At 38.1% G+C, this 19,532-nt stretch overlaps 1 protein-coding gene across 1 annotated transcript; it reads right to left on the minus strand.

Moving 5' to 3' along the window:
* Positions 1-7,567: 7,567 nt before the first annotated feature.
* Positions 7,568-10,087, minus strand: LOC138878095 (uncharacterized). The gene is made up of 3 exons (XM_070157752.1): positions 9,815-10,087; positions 9,302-9,677; positions 7,568-7,587 (listed from the first exon to the last, which is right to left on the minus strand). The coding sequence occupies exons 1-3, from the start codon at positions 10,085-10,087 to the stop codon at positions 7,568-7,570; spliced, it is 669 nt and encodes a 222-aa protein (XP_070013853.1).
* Positions 10,088-19,532: the final 9,445 nt, after the last annotated feature.

Below are 19,532 nucleotides of genomic sequence, written 5' to 3' on the forward strand. Positions count from 1 at the left end.
TTTATTTAGTCTTTTTTTGTGGTGCCACCGTGGCTACTTCTTTTTATTTTTACTTCTTTGCCTAAAACAAACATATATGTGATGGTTTGATTTGACCTTTTTTTTTGGTAACTTGAGTTGTACACAGTACCAGCTTTTTTATCAATCTCTTGAAGAAGAAAAAACTACTTTTTGTTATTAATTTTAATACTCCGAATTTATGAAAATGTATTTATAGATTTAACAATATGTTATATTTTAATTAAATTATAATAAGATCAAAATCATAAATTTAATTTTTTTTTATAACCGCGTGAAGCGCGGACAAATTGATTAGTTTCATATATATACATGGTCAAATGATCTGTATTTTTATTTAATTTTTAATCACTAAAATAAAACTTACTATTTGATTTGATGTATTGCAAGTAATATTTGAGAGAAATGAGTTTGGTAATAGTCATTCTTGCCCACCCATGGACTAATGGGCAAGGTGCATAAAAAGAGAAGGTGAAAACTACAACTATGCCAAAATTAGTATATATGTTCGCACTTTGCGCGACTGTAAAAGATATCAAATATGAAAAAAAAAATTAAATATGGATACTAAAGTTCTAGCAGAATACTTATGTTTGTGAAATAGCCTATCAATTACACCTATTCAGACGAACTTTTACAACTTCACTTCTTTTGGTCAAGTATCTAATTTTATAATAATGCTCCAAGTACATAACTTATCCTCTAGAATAAAGCTTCTCTGTGTATTACATTTACTTCCCCTTTTTAAAATTTTGAAGAGAATTTTCCTATTTCTTAATGGACATTTAGGGTTTTTATTTCATTTTCTTAGAAAAAAATTACTCCTTCGATAAGTTTGAATTATCATAATCCATGTAGTTTTCTACTCATATGTGTGCCCAAATCCTAATTTTCAATAATAATTTTTAATCTTTATTTGCAATGTCTCATAAGGCCAAAGTTCTACAGATTATACTATTGATTATAGCGAGGACACATTGACATTTACTTTATTTAAAATGCAACTCCTCTCGCAAACATTTGAATAGGATGTCACAAACGATGTTTCTTCATCTTTCTTTAATCAGTAGTTGAGAGCGAAAGCATTGCAATTTAAGAAAATCTTTTTAAAAAAACTGGTAAAAGAAAGGAAAATAATTATCGTTATTATATACTAAAGAAAAAATAAACACTGATATATACCTAAAATATTACTGTAGACAATAATTTTGCGTCGAGAAAATAAAATCAAGACCGAAAATATCGCAACAATCGTAGTATTTTATTTCGAATATTTGAGTGTACAATCTCTATGAATCCTCTGATTCTGCTTTTCAATGGTAAATAAATTCAAGGGTCTTTGAGCTTGATCTTGAATATGTATTTGTTGTCTTGAACGATGATCTTGTTCTTGAGCTTGAGCTTGATTGCTTGAACTTGACCTTAATTTGTTCTTCGTTCTTGAACTTGCACTTGATTTCTTGAACTTGAACTTGAAGCCTGAAACTTGTGGAGGAATTTGCAGCGTTTGATCCACGAGCTCTTTCTTGCTTCTTGTTATAACTTCTGGTGTCTTTTCTGAGTTATGAAGACCCTTATTTATAGTTGTGGAAGAGAGTAGTTGTGATAAGAACAAACTCTTTCCGACCAATCAAATTAAATTGTGACATGACCGCATTTGATTGGCCAGAACATGTCACTTGCACACGTGGCGCGATTTCATTGGCCTTTTAGCGTGACTTGGCATGCCTTGTCATTTTGACACGTGGCATGATCCCATTGGCTCTTCCGTTTGACTTGGCGCGCCATGTCATTTGACACATGGCGCCAAACTGGGCCTCTAGGAAGATGACATATTGGGCTTAATGAAGTGGGCTCATTACTTTAGCCCAATTAAATGGGCTAGCCCAATGGATTTGGACTCATTTATTTAACTCATATGCATTTGAACTTATATAATAATCTAATTATATTAGCCCAATAAATTTATTTGAACTAATATATCTTAAATTTAAAATATAGTCCAAATTATTTTATGAATTTAATCCCAATAAATTTTATATGCCTACAAATACCCCCTACTTCAAGACTTGTTGAGGTATAGACTTATCGTAACCGAAAACGAGTAATAAAGTACTGGCGGACTATCAAATTTGGCTTACGCCAGTTTAGAGCATAGAGGATTGTCCATGCAATTTTGTTACGTGCACACCCGATCAATTACTTGAACAAAATAATGATCATTTACCTTGAATAAGAATAAGACAAACCCATTGAATTTCAATAGGAAATGGTAATTGTCGCCAGTGCTATCCACATTCCTTATTGGGAAAGAAATACTTGGCTTATTACCGTAACTAGACATGATTTCATATTCTGTTGGCAATTCCTACACCAATTTGAGTTGCTCTTGGATTCATATGTTGCCACCGTAATTAAACCAATCCCTATTAGAATAGAAGGCACAAAGTCAAATTCTACATGGAACACAATTGTGTCAGCCGCCTTAACAGCTGATCCCACATCGGATCGAAACTTCTTTATGCCATCCTTTCGACCCCTATATATACCATACATCCTTCATTGTATTAGTACCAATTCCAGCGTTTGCAAATTGTTTTGAGTCTACTTTTGACGACTTGGAAGCATTGACGCGAAGGTAATTTCTTCTTCTTTTCTTGTGTTTTTCTTGTTTTGTTGTCCTTTCTTCTTTTTTTTGTAGGTCAAGCGAGAAAGATATGTTCTTGTTTAACAAGATGATCCACGCATGAAGAAGATAATCTTGGGGTATGAGGGGATGAGTATCCATCCTTGCCCGATTCTTGGAGAGATTACTCTCAATGTGGCCCGATTCTTGGAGAGATTACTCTCAAAATGGCCCGATTCTTGGAGAGATTACTCTCAAAATGGCCCGATTCTTGGAGAGATTACTCTCAATGTGGCCCAATTCTTGGAAAGATTACTCTCAAAATGGCTCGATTCTTGGAGAGATTACTCTCAAAATGGCCCGATTCTTGGAGAGATTACTCTCGATGTGGCCCGATTCTTGGAGAGATTACTCTCAAAATGGCCCGATTCTTGGAGAGATTACTCTCGATGTGGCCCGATTCTTGGAGAGATTACTCTCAAAATGGTCCGATTCTTGGAGAGATTACTCTCAATTTGGCCCGATTCTTGGAGAGATTACTCTCAAAATGGCCCGATTCTTGGAGAGATTACTCTCAAAATGGCCCGATTCTTGGAGAGATTACTCTCAATGTGGCCCAATTCTTGGAGAGATTACTCTCAATGTGGCCCAATTCTTGGAGAGATTACTCTCAAAATGGCCCGATTCTTGGAGAGCATTTCATCCATTTAGACCTTTGTACCCATTCTAATATTCTTGATTCGGACTTTGATGACCCCTTTTTTCTTTTTCTTTTTTTTTCAGCATGAAGAGATGGCAAATTTCAGGGACTATACCTCACCTTCCTCAAAACTTAGATATCTCATCATCGAGACTAAAGATGGCATAGAACAAACCAAGCTTTTGGTTCACACCTCACAAGCCGGCCGAAATGCAGCCCCATGGCCTCCTCTAAGGAATTCCCTTCATGTAGAGAACTGGACCTTGGAACACAAATCGATTTCTAATCCATTATCCAAGATGTGGTCTCTCCAAGCGCCAATCCATCGTCATGTAAATATTGCTAGCACCCTTCCAAACTTAGGAAGTCGCATAATTCAAGGCGAAGTACATTGGGAAAACACAACAACAATCGAGGGCGAGTATCATCATATCCTAGGATATTGGGAATGGGCTGAAGACGTACTTGGTGGAAGCCAACAAACTCTGAGTACAACAAAGATTTACGATGTTGTCTATGCCTCACTTTTCACTTATGATCGAAACTCGAACATTTTGCAAGCATTTTGTGAGGCTTGGTGCCCCAAGACGAACACACTTCTTACATCAGCTGGGGAGCTATCTATATCTCTTTGGGACTTACATATCCTTGGGGGTTTGCCCATTGCGGGTTCTCCGTACGAAGAAGTGGTACCTGAGACAAGGGAACTCATCGGTTTGAATGAAAAACAAGTCAGATTTATTCCTCGATCTTGCGAGTATTTATTTGCCGCATTTCATCATCTTAAGGAGGGTACGGGTGCTACCCAAAAGGTCTCCTTCATCAAGTGGACAAGTTTTTGGTATAAAAACCTTTAATATATAGGCCTGCCCCATTGCGAAAGAAAAAGAAATCTGCACGCCTAAAGTCAACACATAATCCTAATGGAGTTATTCCCGAGACGACGAGGTGGTCGAGTGATCAAGAAACTATATTCTCTAAGCTTAGAGTGAGGTCTGACAAGAAAGATGAGACATATGTAGCGACATTCTTATCAATTTGGCTATGTGTCTTTGTGTTCCCCAAGGTAGAAAACTCCATTCGTCCTGAGACTTTTAAGATGGCAAGCATGATGGCAGGCGGGCGACAGATTAGCCTTGCAGTCCCAGTTTTAGCGAGTATTTATCATGGTTTGAATAAGATTTCGCGTTCTTCCCAACTCGATCAGGTCAAAGTTTCTTTTCCCATTCATTATGTTTATGGCTGGCTTGCACATTACTTCAAAACTCACTATCCATTTGCTAAGGGTCCATCTATCCCTTTGATGGTGGCATACTCAGGAGAAGGGGATGCAAGGTACTTTGACGAGAAGGATGGAAGAAAACGCATCCACAATGGGGAGGATATAGTTTGGGCACCAACAATGTTAACCAATTCCCGTCCTTATTATTACATGGATAACGATGCCTTTCAAGAATTGGAATCAAATTACTTCATGAGCTTACGTTTTAATTACCTTCCTTTGAGGTATGGTAACTCATTCATCATCGAGCCATATAGCCCGCATCAGTTTGGTCGTCAATTTGGATTTTACCAGAACGTCCTCGGCTTTTTGGAGAACGATATCCGCAACACCTCTCTAGACGAAGGAATCAGATTTTGGAGGATTTGCACACTATATCGATCTATGTCACGTGCGATTTTTCCCCCAGCGGGAGATCCTATGGAGAAACCTTTCTCCACTAATTATATGTCTTGGTGGGAGAAAGCGCATGGGAAGTTTCTTGAGAATAACTTACAAGCTTTGGTAGACAATGTTGGGCTAAAGTCTACAACTCCTTTAGGAGGTGAAGATCAAGGTGTTGGAAAGACGCTCGCAAAAGTTAAAAAAATATCAACTCCAATCCCAAAAGTAGTTACGCAACCTGAAAAAAGGAAGCTTAAATCCTCAAAGGCAGCTTTGAAAGAAGTGGTGTGCACTTCAACAGCTATAGAGACACACCCTCTAGTTCTTCCATTTAACACGCGTGTTCCTCAAGACACAAGCCATAGTACCAATGAAGATCAAAAGTGGAAAAGGAAACGGCCTAACCCAGTAGAGATCTTAGAGGTTCAAAGTGTTGATAGTCCCTCAAGAACGCATACATCTTGTAACAAAGAGGTAAAATACAATCGCCTCGCTCATTCCTCTTTTTTTTAGGAGTAGCTTCACTATAAGTTACTTACTTTCTTTGCCTTTTCTTTATGCAGTTAAACACCATTGGGCATCCGATGGTATCCCCATGTGACAAGTCGCAAGTGAGTGATGAATCTATTGGAGGGTCTACGTGTAAAGTGAAGTCATCGTCAAAGGCGGCATCTCTTCCTCATGACGAATCCCTAAAAAGACAAACTCCAAATGAGATAACTCGCATTTCACCAATGACAAATACAGCGGTATCTATATTTGAAGGAAAAAGCATTGTTAATCGCAAGAAGGAATTCATTTTGGGACTTTGGGAGGATATTTGCAATAGGCTCTCCAAAACTCGTCCGGAATTGCTCTCATCTTATAGGGAGCAAATCATTGAGATTTTCGAGGATATGAAGAAGACGAATATTCTGGATTTTTCTCCATTAGAAGATTTACTGAATTCTCTTTTTGAACTTGCCGCATCATATGACCAAGAGCGATCCAATATGGCTGATAAGACGAGTGAAGATGAGAAGCTAGAGCTGATTTCCAAAGCTAAAGAGCGTCTCGAATCGTTCAAACTTGAAGCAAGTGAGAAAGTCAAGAAAGTTTCCTCTAGTGAAAAGAAATTGAAGAGAGTCGTGAAGAAGTTGCAGACATTACAACAAGAGAGGGAGAACCTCGAAGGTGTTATAGAAGCGACTCAAAAGGAGGTTGAAGAGATTCAGAAAAAAATTTCAACTGCCGAGACTGAGGTCTCTTCATATGACAACATAAATTTGTTGACTGTTGATGATTCGGCCAATTTGGAGGAGAAGAAGAAGAACTTCGAGACTAGCTGTCAAGAACTGATCAACTACAAATTTTGTTTAGATTAGGCTGTTAGCATTATCTCCTCTTTTATTTTTTTATATTAGGTTGACCTAGTGGATATTTATTTCATCTTAGATAAGATTGTTTCTCCTTAGTTGCATAATTTTTTACTTTACGCACTTGTAACGAAAGGTTCATATCTTATCGTGGGAGAGCCTAAATAATGAACTATTTGATTTTTTCAAAAATTAGATTTCAATATCTAAAATATATCCAAAATTCAGAATAAAGCACCTCCAGAATCGCCCCAGATAATATTTTGGGACCAACTTTAGATCCCACCATGTTGAAAATTTCAGATTTGCGCAGTCTCACCAAAAAAATTCATATCTCAGTGTAAAAATATCGAAATTACAAGCCGTTTGATTTCAAGAAAACTAGACTTCAAGATCTAGAGCATATCCAAAATTATAAATCAAAAAATTTCAGAATCGTCCCAAATAATATTTTGAAACCAACTTTATATTGCACCTCGCTGTCAATTCCAGATTTGCCCAGTCTCACTAAAAAAATCATATCTTGGTGTAGGAATATTGAAATTATGAACCGTTTGATTTATTGAAAGCTAAACTTCAAAATCTAGAACATATCCAAAATTCTCAATCAAATAACTTCAGGATCGTCCCAGATTATATTTTGAAATCAACTTTAGGTTCCACCACGTTGAAAATTTCAGATTTGCGTGACTTCGCCAAAAGTTTTGTATCTTGAAGTAGGAACGTCGAAATCATGAACCGTTTAATTTACTGGAAACTTAACTTCAAAATATATAACATATCCAAAATTCAAGATTTAATGCCTTACAGATACATTCAGATAATATTTCGAATCAAGACTAAATTCTGATACACCGACAATTTCAGATTTGCGCGACTTCACCAAATATTTTGTATTTTGATATGGAAGCCTCGAGATCGGAAGACGTCTTACTTGCCATAAATCGAAATTTAAGAGCCATATTCTCACAAATATCTTGGGGTTCAAATCTCACTGAATTTGAAACGTTGCGCCAAGCAATCATTTCCTTATACTTGTGTTTCCTTTTGATGCCTCACTTCTCTTCCCCTTTTTTAGGCAGAGGGCGGACTTGGAGACCAACAAACTTGAAGGTTTGGCGAACTTGAAGACATAGAGAATCCCTGGACTTCAATGCAAATATTTGACATCCTTCTAAAATCGGCCCATTGAAGATATCAATTTACCAAGGAGGGTTGCCCCCTGTAAATCAAATGAGATCAAAGTTCAACAGGAGAATGGCATTTCAGCTTGACTTTGCATTCCTCCATACTTCACTCGAACAACAATTGGGGCAATATGTATCTTTTGAACTTATGCGACTGAACTTAGAATGAAACTCTAAGCTGCCTACGTACCTCGGTGAAGAGGATCAAGTCATAGTTCAGACTGGGTAGATTTTCCTAGGCCGCCTCTTTCGAGATTTTCAGCCTAGCGGACTTTTTTTTTTACATCCTAACTTTTGCCTAGGCCGCCTCTTTCGAGATTTTCAACCTAGCGGACTATTTTTTTTGGGTCGTACACAGTTTATACTCTCGCGGGCTAGGAGTGTAGCAACATGCAGTTTAGGCTCGTGCGTCAAGGAGCATCATGACTTGCAGTTTAGGCTCATACGTCGAGGAGCATCATGACTTGCAGTTTAGGCTCGTACGTCGAGGAGCGTCATGACTTGCAGTTTAGGCTCATACGTCGAGGAGCGTCATGACTTGCAGTTTAAGCTCATACGTCGAGGAGCGTCATGACTTGCAACTTCATGGATAATACTTCTTCAAAAACTTGCCGTTGATAGGGCCGATTCTCATACCATCTGCATCAACCAGCTTGTAAGCCCCACTTTAATAAACTTCTTGTACGACATATGTCCTATCCCATTTCGAAGTGAACTTCCCTACAGGTTTATGGTAAGTAATTATGGGTCTTCGTATGGCAAGGACTTGATCTCCTACTTGAAAGGATCTCGGACGAACTCTTTTGTTGAAGGCGCGAGACAATCGAGCTTGATAACATTCAAGACTCTATTGATCATCCAATCTCTTTTCATCAAGAGCTTCCAACTCTACTAATCGAAGTCGAGCATTTTCTTCATCAGTGATCCCTTCTTGAATAGCCAGTCGTAACGAAGGTATTTGACGCTCAAGTGGCAAGACAGCTTCGACTCCATAAACGAGTGAATAAGGAGTCGCTTGTGTAGGCGTGCGATGAGTCGTTCTATATGCCCATAGAGCTTCTTCCATACGGTCATTCCAATCTCGTTTGGATTTGGAGACAACTTTCTTTAACAAGTTGCATAGAGTCTTGTTGAATGCCTCAGCTAGACCATTGGCGGCAGCATTGTACATCGAAGAGTTACGTTGCTTGAAGCCAAAAGGATCACAAATCCTGTTCATCAACCTATTATCGAATGGCTTTCCATTATCCGTTATTATGTAATGAGGAATGCCAAAGCGATAAATAATGTTTACTCGAATGAAACTTGCAACATTTTCCTTTTTTACTTCCTTAAGAGCAACAACTTCAGCCCATTTTGAAAAGTAGTCAGTTGCAGCCAAGATGTATAGATGCCCACCAGAGGACTTTGGTAGTGGTCCAACAACATCCAATCCCCAAGCGTCAAATGGCCAGGATGCAATAGTTGGGTGCAACACTTCAGGAGGTTGATGAATAAAATTCGCATGGAATTGACAAGCCTTGCATCTTCGAGCGTAGTCCAAGCAATCTTTTACCATCGTTGGCCAATAATATCCCATCCTTTTTATATGGAAGTGGAGCTTTGGTCCGGACTGGTGTGACCCACATACCCCAGAATGTGCCTCTTGCAAAGCTTGGAGAGCTTCTTCTTCTCCTAGGCATCGCAAGAGTACTCCCTCAAACGACCTTCTGTATAGAGTATCCTTATAGTAAAGGAAGCGAAGTGCACGACGACGGATTTCAGTCCTCCTCCTCGGATTTTCTGGAAGTATCCCATAGCATAAGTAGTCGATGATAGGTTGTCTCCATTCTTCTTTCTCAACTTCAGAAACAGCAACAAGATGCTTGAGTTCGTTTTCTTCACATTCGACCTCATTTGGCGGCGGTACTACCCATTTTTGGCAGACGGTAACTTGCGCTTGGTCAGGCAGGGTTAATGATGAAGCTAGAGCAACTAAAGCATCAGCCTTCTTATTTTCTTTCCTTGGTACGTACTGAATAGTCACATTGTTGAGCCACCCTATCAACTTTTTTGCGTAATCGTGATATGGGCGTAGTTCAGGCTTCTTGACCTCGTAACTACCCAAAAGCTGATTGAACACTAACTGGGAGTCACCAAAGACTTACAATTGCAATTGCTTCATATCAACGGCCATTTCAAGCCCAAGTATTAATGCTTGATATTCAGCAACATTGTTGGAACAGAGTTGTGTCAAGGCGAATGAGTAGGGCAAGACTTCACTTGAGGAGTGACAAATACTACGCCAGCCCCGGCTCCCCCACGATGCGCAGCACCATCAAAGTACATCTTCCATGGAGGTTGAACTTCAACGACCATTGCGTCCTCATCAGGTAGTTCATTAGTTAACTCCCAGTCATCAGGTATCGGATGATCTGCCAAGAAGTCTGTCAATGGTTGTCCTTTTACAGCCTTTTGAGAGATGTACAAAATCTTGAATTGTTGAAATTGGAGGTACCATCTCGCTAGTCGATCACTAAGAACAGGTTTTGACATCACGAACTTGATGGGGTTTGCTTTAGAAACAAGACGGACAACATGAGCTTGAAAGTAGTGCTTCAACTTTTGAATTGAGAAGACTAGCGCCAAACACAACTTTTCAATTGGCGAATAATTCAACTCGTTAGGTGTCATCATCTTGCTCAAGTAGTAAAGAGAGTTTTCTTTCCCCTCACTATTTTCTTGGGTCAACAGTGCTCTAACAGACCTTTCCTGTGCCGCAATGTATAGTATCAACGACTTTCCAGGTATATGAGCTGCTAAAATCGGAGGCTTCATCAAGTAGGTTTTGATACTTTCGAAGGCATTGCTACAAGCTTGGTCCCACTTGAAAGGAACACCTTTCTTCATGAGGCGACTAAACGGTTGGCACCTCCCAGCCAGGTTTGATATGAATCTTCTAAGGTATGCTAGCTTTCCTTGCAGACTTTTCAATTCATGGATATCTCGAGGCTCAGGCATTTTCAAAATGGCATCCACTTTGGCTTGATCAATTTCGATCCCTCGATGTCGGATAATGAAACCAAGGAACTTTCCAAAAGTAACTCCAAAGGCACATTTCAACGGATTTATCCTAAGTTGGTACCTCCGGAGCAATTCAAATACCATCCTCAAGTCTTTCATGTGGTCTCCCTTCTCTCTTGATTTCACCACCAAGTTGTCAACATAGCATTCGACATTCTTGTGGAGAAGATCGTCGAAAATATTCTGCATAGCCCTTTGGTAAGTAGCACCAGCATTCTTCAAGCCAAAAGGCATTACCTTGTAGCAATAAATACCCTTGGGGGTGCGAAACGCAGTAAGCTCTTCATCTTTTGGTGCCATGCGAATTTGGTTATAGCCCGACGAACCGTCCATGAAAGACATTGCCTCGTAACCAGTAGTAGCATCAATCATCAGCTCTGGAATAGGAAGTGGGAATTCATCTTTGGGACATGCATTATTGAGGTCCCTGAAGTCGACGCATACTCGAATCTGGCCATTCTTCTTCCTTACAGGGACAATACTTGAAACCCATGTTGGGTATTTAACTTCCCGAATAAATCCAGCTTCAATAAGCTTGTTAACTTCAGTTTCAATCAGGGGAACCAAGTCCGGCCTAAAACGCTTTTGAGCTTGTTTAACAGGGCGAGCACCATTTTTGACTGCAAGGTGATGGACTGCTACTTTCGGGTCCAAGCCAGGCATCTCTTTGTAACTCCAAGCAAAGACATCTCTGAATTCTTTGAGTAACTCAATATAAGTGCTCTCTTCGTCAGCTTCTAGTAAAGCACTTAGGTAGGTGGGTCTTGGTTCCTCATCGGTGCGAAGGTTAACTTCTTTTAAGGCATCAACTGTCGTCTTCACTCCTTCTTCAAGTTCAGGTGGAGCATCTTTCGCATCTTCATCTTCTTAAGGGTCCCCATCATTGAAGGATATGTGATAACACGGCGAAACATCCTCCAATTCCGCATTATCTTCCATTGAAGACGAAACACCATTCTCGCCTTGTATAGTGACATGATACGAAGAACCTACACTTTCTTCATCTTCGTCACGTTCCTTAGTGTAGACCACAGTATATGGCTTTACCTTCAGTACTTCTTCACATGAAACCACCAGTTTTGTTTGTCGCCTCATTCTGGAAGGAACCAAACTTTGGAAATCCCTAGAGATCTCCTGAATTTTGGGTGAAGTGGGTGTTCTTATATTTCGATGATTTCTCTAGAACTTATTCCCCTTCTTTAATGGACCCAATCTCTCAAATACAGAAGTTCTCACAGTTGATTTTCCAAGCCTATCAATGACAGAAGGCCTGTTAGAAGCGGCAGATTCGTCTTCTACACTGATATAGTTGCTACTCGCCCTTCTTATTGAGATGCACACTGGTGACGGTTGCTTGTATCCCAGACCTTCACATTGTTGCCTCGTTGCAGCTTCTGATGGGAGCTTCCCTAACTTTGACGGCTCATTGGGATTGTATCCAGCTTTTGCAAATAGTTTATAAGCGTTAGGATCAAAACCTTCATCTGTTCGCTTTGTAGGGAGTGCCACATTCTGCAAACGATTATGGGCTACAAACCCTGCAAGCGACTTTGAGGCCAACTTTCCTGCCTCAATTCGTTTTACCGGAAGAATTAACTCTCTTAGCGTCTTGGTTTGGAGATTACATGATTCGCCCTCGTAGTATTTCAAACATTGATGGTAGGTAGATGGAACAACTTTATTCTCATGTATCCAAGGCCTCCCAAGCAAAACATTGTATGAAGTCTTCGCGTCGATCACATGCAGCCATGCGCTTGATCGCATATCTTCAATAGTGATTCCCATCCTGATCGTGCCTATGGCTCTTTGCCCCCCTTGGTTGAATCCTTGGATCATCACACGACTTTCTGAGAGTTCGTTCATGGGAATACCAAGTTCTTTCACAGTATGGATTAGCAAAATGTTCACTGAGGATCCTCCATCAACCAAAATTCGATTTACCCTTTCATCGCGCATATAGCCAACCAGGTACAATGGGCGGTTATGAGGAGTGTCACCTAGCAAAAGATCGTCATTTGTGAACGTGACCTTTTCCTCACAAGCATTAACTTCTTGAGGAGTGGACTCAATGGGCTTTTCCGAAGGTGGTGCCAACGGTGGGTCATCAATCCTTTCTTCCCCTTTATCAGCATGGCAACAAGAGGTATCAATGCCCTCATGGGAAATCTTCGTGCGGAACCAACTTGGTAAAAACTCCTCCAAGGTCACTGGATTTCGTGGCTTTTGAGGATGGTGCATCTCCACTTTTGCTTTCTTCAAATTCCTAACTGGATTCTTTTTCGTTGGTCTTTTTACCATCATCTTCCTTGTTGGTTGTTCTATTGATTCTTTTTGTGGGCTCCTTTTGTGGTGCCTATGACGAGTCACCAATGTCCAACCTTCATCGTCATCAGGTTGATTGACTTCAGCTTTGTCGTTCTCCAGTAATTCTTCATCTTTACTTTCTTTAAAACCACATAAGTCATCCGGACTGAGTGAGCCAAAGGTGATAGAGACTTGGTTTGCGCTTGCTTTCTCATCTTCAAGCACGATCTTCTTTTCGCGAGCCAAGTCCATGACTTTATCCTTGAAGACAAAGCACTTCTCCAGAGGGTGGCTTACAAGTCGGTGATATTTGCAGTAGTTCGGGTCATTTGTTTTCCCAGCTTCATTTGGTCGCTTCATCTCCGGAAGCTCAATGAGATTTAACTCGAGGAGTTCTTCGAAAATGGCTGGCACATCAGAATCCAGGAATGGGTACTCTTTTTCCTGCATTTCTTTTAGAGTCAACTTCCCACTTGGCTTATCTTGGAACGAAGTGGATTTCATACTCTGTTTCTTGCTCTCCTTCGTCGTGAACTTCACAAGTGACGTATTGACATTCATAGCTTCTTTGCTTTCAGACTTGGGTACGAACTTGCCCCACTTCTTGACTTCTTGCTTGTCATTCACTTTGCGAGGTTCATAGATGGGTAGCCTTTCATTTCCAGCGGAAGCCATGCTCAATTCCATGTCATGGGCACGAGTTGCAAGTTCTTCAAATGTACTAGGCTTGATACCTTGCAAGATGTAGCACAATCCCCAATGCATGCCTTGGATGCACATCTCTATGCCTGAAGCTTCACTAAGCCTGTCTTTGCAGTTGAGGCTTGCATTCCTCCAACGATTGATAAAGTCGATAACTGGTTCCCCCTTTCGTTGACGAGTATTTGTAAGCTCTATCATACTCACCGTGCGTCTTGTGCTATAAAAACAATTGAGGAACTCTTGCTCTAGTTGATCCCAACTGTCGATAGATCCAGCCTTGAGGTCCGTGTACCAGTCAAAAGCATTTTCTTTTAGCGAGCGAACAAACTGCTTGATGAGGTAATCTCCATAAGTCCCAGCATTGTTGCACGTCTCAACGAAGTGCACAACATGTTGCTTTGGGCTACCTTTACCATCAAACTGTTGAAACTTCGGAGGTTGATAGCCAGCAGGCATCTTCAACATATCGACCCTTGCAGTGTACGACTTTGCATATGTAAGGGAGGATTTGGCAGCAACTTCATATTTGTTCTTAATGGTTCCTTCGATGAACTCCTTCAATTGATCGATTGGAATCATTCCTTCAGATGAGACAGGGATAGCCTTAGTGGATGCTGCTTGTCTTGGGGAGAGTCACTCTCTAGAACTTCTGGGAGCTTGCCGGGTGCATGGGTAGATTCTTCTTCCATCAAGATTCTCACCCTGTCTGTTAGCTTGTCAATTCTAGCCTCTTGATTTTGCATGCATTTGGTCAAGCCATTGATTGCTTCCATCAAGCTTGCCAACTGCTCCTCTATAGATGAAGTGTTTGTCACCATGGCTTGCATGATTGTCGTCGATGACGGAGAGCAGCATGGATTTTCACACAGATTGATCCTTGACTGGCTCACGCTATGTGGTGTAAGTGGAGAGGATCCATCGCTTGAAGCATCATCATCTTCCTTCACAGCAGAGTGCTTGGAGCCGGAGAGGTCAAGCAAAGCAAGAGTTTTCTTGATCTTTTCAGCAACATCGTTTCCTCCTTCAGATGCATTTGTGGAAGATCTTGCTCCTTTTGAGGATGAAGATCCGAAAACAGGGGTTGATGCGGACGACACTTGGGGTCCTTGTTGTCCTAAAGAGCTTTCTTTGCTCCTCGTAACTGGTCTGAAGCTTACAAAGGTGACATCGAGGATGCTTTCCACATCAGCATAGAACCTGGAGTTAGCAGCCTTGGTGGATGTTGATTTGGAGTTGATTTTCTTTGAAACCATTTCAATATTCTTGAACTTTGGTGATTTAAAAGTTGAGATGAGAGGTAGAGATTGTCCCACTGGGCGTGCCAGAATTTGTAGACAATAATTTTGCGTCGAGAAAATAAAATCAAGACCGAAAATATCGCAACAATCGTAGTATTTTATTTTGAATATTTGAGTGTACAATCTCTATGGATCATCTGATTCTACTTTTCAAGGGTAAATAAATTCAAGGGCCTTTGAGCTTGCTCTTGAATATGTATTTGTTGTCTTGAATGATGATCTTGTTCTTGAGCTTGAGCTTGATTGCTTGAACTTGACCTTAATTTGTTCTTCGTTCTTGAACTTGCACTTGATTTCTTGAACTTGAACTTGAAGCCTGAAACTTGTGGAGGAATTTGCAGCGAGTGATCCACGAGCTCTTTCTTGCTTCTTGTTATAACTTATGGTGTCTTTTCTGAGTTATGAAGACCCTTATTTATAGTTGTGGAAGGGAGGAGTTGTGATAAGAACAAACTCTTTCTGACCAATCAAATTAAATTGTGACATGACCGCATTTGATTGGCCAGAACATGTCACTTGCACACGTGGCGCGATTTCATTGGTCTTTTAGCGTGACTTGGCATGCCTTGTCATTTTGACACGTGGCATGATCCCATTGGCTCTTCCGTTTGACTTGGCGCGCCATGTCATTTGACACGTGGTACCAAACTGGGCCTCTAGGAAGATGACATATTGGGCTTAACGAAGTGAGCTCATTACTTTATCCCAATTAAATGGGCTAGCCCAATGGTTTTGGACTCATTTATTTAACTCAAATGCATTTGGACTTATATAATAATCTAATTATATTAGCCCAATAAATTTATTTGAACTAATATATCTTAAATTTAAAATATAGTCCAAATTATTTTATGAATTTAATCCCAATAAATTTTATATGCCTACAATTACTATAGTACAATCTTGTAAATTGGAATAAAAAAGAGTACCGAATAGTATAAAATGCTAAATGGGAAACAATCACCAAACTCTTCTGATGCGATGAAATTATACTTCAGTAAATTTAAGTATTTTCTGATAAAACTTATCTTAAACAACATTTGTATATAGATTAATATAGTTCTCAATCTTAGCAACTAACAAACAAATATTCTTATACTATCTAATAAAATACATTAAAGAAATCAATGTATCCAGGCTATTTATATACTCTAAAATAGAGAAAGTAAGATGTATAAATTTTCAAAAAGAAATATATTACAATTGAAATCTGAAATTATAATACCTTGATACTTGCTTTCACTTTAAGAAAACTCAAATCTATTAGAAACCAAAAAGGATATCCTACTTCTATATACAAAAAATAGAATGAAACAAAAAAAAGGAAGAGAACAATATCAATTAAAAACTATAATAATCTGCTAAAAATAACATATCAATGGATCGCTAAAAATAAAAGCATGGCAAAAGAATTATATCCACCAAATCAGAAAAATAGAAGAGAAAAAACGACATGCGAAAACAATTATTATCAGGAAATCAATACATCCAAGTAGGGTAAATGGTATTACATTCAAAGTAACAATCTTCTATAGGACAAAATATTACAAAAAGATAAAGAGCAAAAAAGAAATTCCAAAAGTACCTGACGCCAAAAGGAATGACAACATTAGTAGAGAGCAAAAGGACTATTTGAAGGAGACGCTTGAGTGGCATATTTATTTTCATTAAATTAGAGAAGAACATGGTCTTAAAGGTTAAAATAATGATAGGTACTAAATAGGGTGGTAAACATTGAGTAATTACAAAGATAAGTAAAGTACCTTTAGGAGTTGTAATATAATCAATATTAATTGTAATAATTGCAATACATTTAATAGTAAAAAGTCCATTGAATGGGAAAATATTTTTTAACACAAAAAAGCTACAAAAATGAGAAAAAAGATAAATGGCAATCCTAGTCAAAGAGAGATGCCAACTCATCTCCTATTTTCCCAACTTTATATATATACTAGTAAATTTACCCGCACTTTATGTAGTATTGAAAAGCTTTAATAGATTTATAGAAATATCAGCAGACTAACTAATAATGGATTCATATATTATTTCTCTTTTTAATGAGAAAAAACACTTGTAAAATAACATATATTTGGATAGATTCATAATTTGGTTTATTTATCTGCACACTTATATATAATATATAGAGAGAGAGAGAGAAAGAGAGAGAGATCATTTGGCAGCTCTCTTTGGTCAGGGATCCTATTTATCTAATTTTTCCTTCTTTTTTTTTTTTTTTTTACTTTTTTCTCCTTTTTGTCTACTAATAAAGCTTATTTAATTTTTATATGTTAAGAAAGTTCAGGGAGTATTTATAAGAATTCTAAAAAAATTTGGCACAACCTTCACTATGCAAGTCAAGCTTTAAGACAACGGTGTGGTAGGCTGTCATTCTTTATTTATTCAAGGAAGTCACTGCCATACTTTTTCTCTTTGAAATTATTCTTCTTTTCTCCTATCTTATTTGCTTTCTTCTTTTATTTGTTTTTCTAAAAGACTAAAACTAAAAGAGAAAAACAAATCTTCGAGTATTATGAAACAAAATGAAAACAACTAACATTTTAAGAAAGAATTTAGAGTGCTTAGATAGACATGTTATGAATGAACGTTTCTAAAGAGTTATGACTATAAAAGAAAAGTAAATTCAGATAAAGAAGTTGACCACAAAAAAAAAATCAGACAAAGAAAAAACATATAGCGTAATATTGGATTGAAGAAAAGAGATGGGGGTAACGAGAAAATATATAGAAAAAAGTTTTTTTATTTTTATAAGAATGGTAATGCATATCAAAGTCTCAATTCAATAACATTAGGAAAAACACGATGCGGCAACTTGTAAACATATATAAAACGAATATCAGAATCTCATGCAAGCTACCACTCTATAAGGACAAAATCACTACTCAATGTTATTTCAACTTATAGATAGCAAAAGCCTAAAGATGTTAATTACTTCAAAGGCTAATGAGAGTTGTGAAATACATTTTATTTCGATCTCCGTCTCTTCTGTTGGCACCTTCTCTTAAATATTCTTCTTTTTAAGACATTTAAGACATACACCAATATATAGAATATCTTAGCCCATTGCTAAAATGCTTATGGTTCACCGGCATCAAAAGCTATTAAATATAATTTGTATGCTTTTGTTACATTCCTAATTCCTTCAAGCTGAATGATCTGAGGTTTGTTGAATGCAACAACCTCTTCATTGTCTGCAGTATAATCCTTTGTCTGCAATAGAGAGCTATTCGTTGGTAAACTTAATCATACACAACATTTTCAATAGAGCCTACAATATGAATCTAAGTAATTGTGAATCTTAAACAACAAATTAATTGACCAGAAATTCAACTGGAAGAAAAAGATAGAAGAATATTAGAGTATACAAAGAAATTCTCTAAATATTCATTCACGTATAGAGAAGGGAAATGCTGAAACAAATATCTATTTTTCTAAGAACCTATGAGACAATTTTGACAAAAATACCTTTCTTGATGAAAGATAGGTATATATCACATGAATTGTTTGAACAATTGCTAAAATTCTTTGCTTTTCTTCTTGACCTCATCAATGCAATTTTTCTAGGGAAGTAAGTTGACAGTAGCATATGCTTCTTATAGAACATATGAATTGATAGCCAAAAAAGAACTCAGATTGAAAGAGGAAGAGATTTGCAACAGAACCCAAAAGAAGGAAAATATAAGAATTTCATGTCAAGGCCGGAACACAAAACGTTTATAACCGTAAAGTAATTTAATAACATGAGCAATTATTTGGACAATTAATGAGGAAATTTTTGGAGTCTTTATAATATGACATAAATTAAAGGGGAAAAAATGAAAGAATGGGAGGTATAATTAGGAGGATTTAATTAAAGAACAGATAGAAACGGATACAACTTGAAAGCATAAAAAGAGCATAAAATTAGACAAAAAGGAGGGGAAAAATCAAAAAAAGGAAAAATTAGATAAATAGGAAAAACTCCTCTCCTATTTTCCCAACTTTCTATATATATATATTATAATATAATATAGATAAAAGGGATTGAAGCGCAATTGCGTTCAAATATATAGACCTTATAAGGTCCGCCGCTCCAGGGGATTAATAGCAAGCGCCTTTACCTTGTTGCATCCACCGACCCAAATCTTCCTCTTCGCCGGCGGCGAAAAACAGTAGGCCGTTAATTTTCCGATCTGTTAAAGGCAGAGTATAATCTGTTATGTTTCTCTCTAATCTCTTCTGTTTTTTTTTTTTTTTTGTCTTTTATCATTTTTTGTTTCTCTGTGGTGCATTTGAATGGGGGGTTGGGAGGATGGGGTTTGGTTTTAGGGGAATTTAGTTTTTAATTTCAATACACATTTCAGATAAAAATCGACATTGATGTATGTTCGTTTTCCGAACTAAATTTCTTAGCAATTATCCAAATTTTGGCTTCTTAGGGAAGAATATGTAGTTAACTTCCTCATCTTTTCAACTATAGAAATTACTGTAGGAGAGGTTTTACAAAATTACGGAATTAAGATGTTCTAAAACTTTGGTATATGATTTCTGTTTTGGTGTGTTTCCGATGAATTTATATATGAGCTTATTTTTTCCCAAGGAGTTAATAAAGTGTA

The sequence above is a fragment of the Nicotiana sylvestris genome, chromosome 9 (assembly GCF_000393655.2).
Source record: "Nicotiana sylvestris chromosome 9, ASM39365v2, whole genome shotgun sequence".
NCBI lineage: Eukaryota > Viridiplantae > Streptophyta > Magnoliopsida > Solanales > Solanaceae > Nicotiana > Nicotiana sylvestris.

Coding starts and splice junctions, on each gene's coding strand:
- LOC138878095 (XM_070157752.1), bottom strand. CDS start 10,087: ATGTCAAAACCTGTTCTTAGTGATCGACTAGCGAGATGGTACCTCCAA. Junction 9,678..9,814: donor TAGTATTTGTCACTCCTCAA/GTGAAGTCTTGC, acceptor GGTGACTCCCAG/TTAGTGTTCAATCAGCTTTT. Junction 7,588..9,301: donor GAGGACTGAAATCCGTCGTC/GTGCACTTCGCT, acceptor TTTGATTTACAG/GGGGCAACCCTCCTTGGTAA.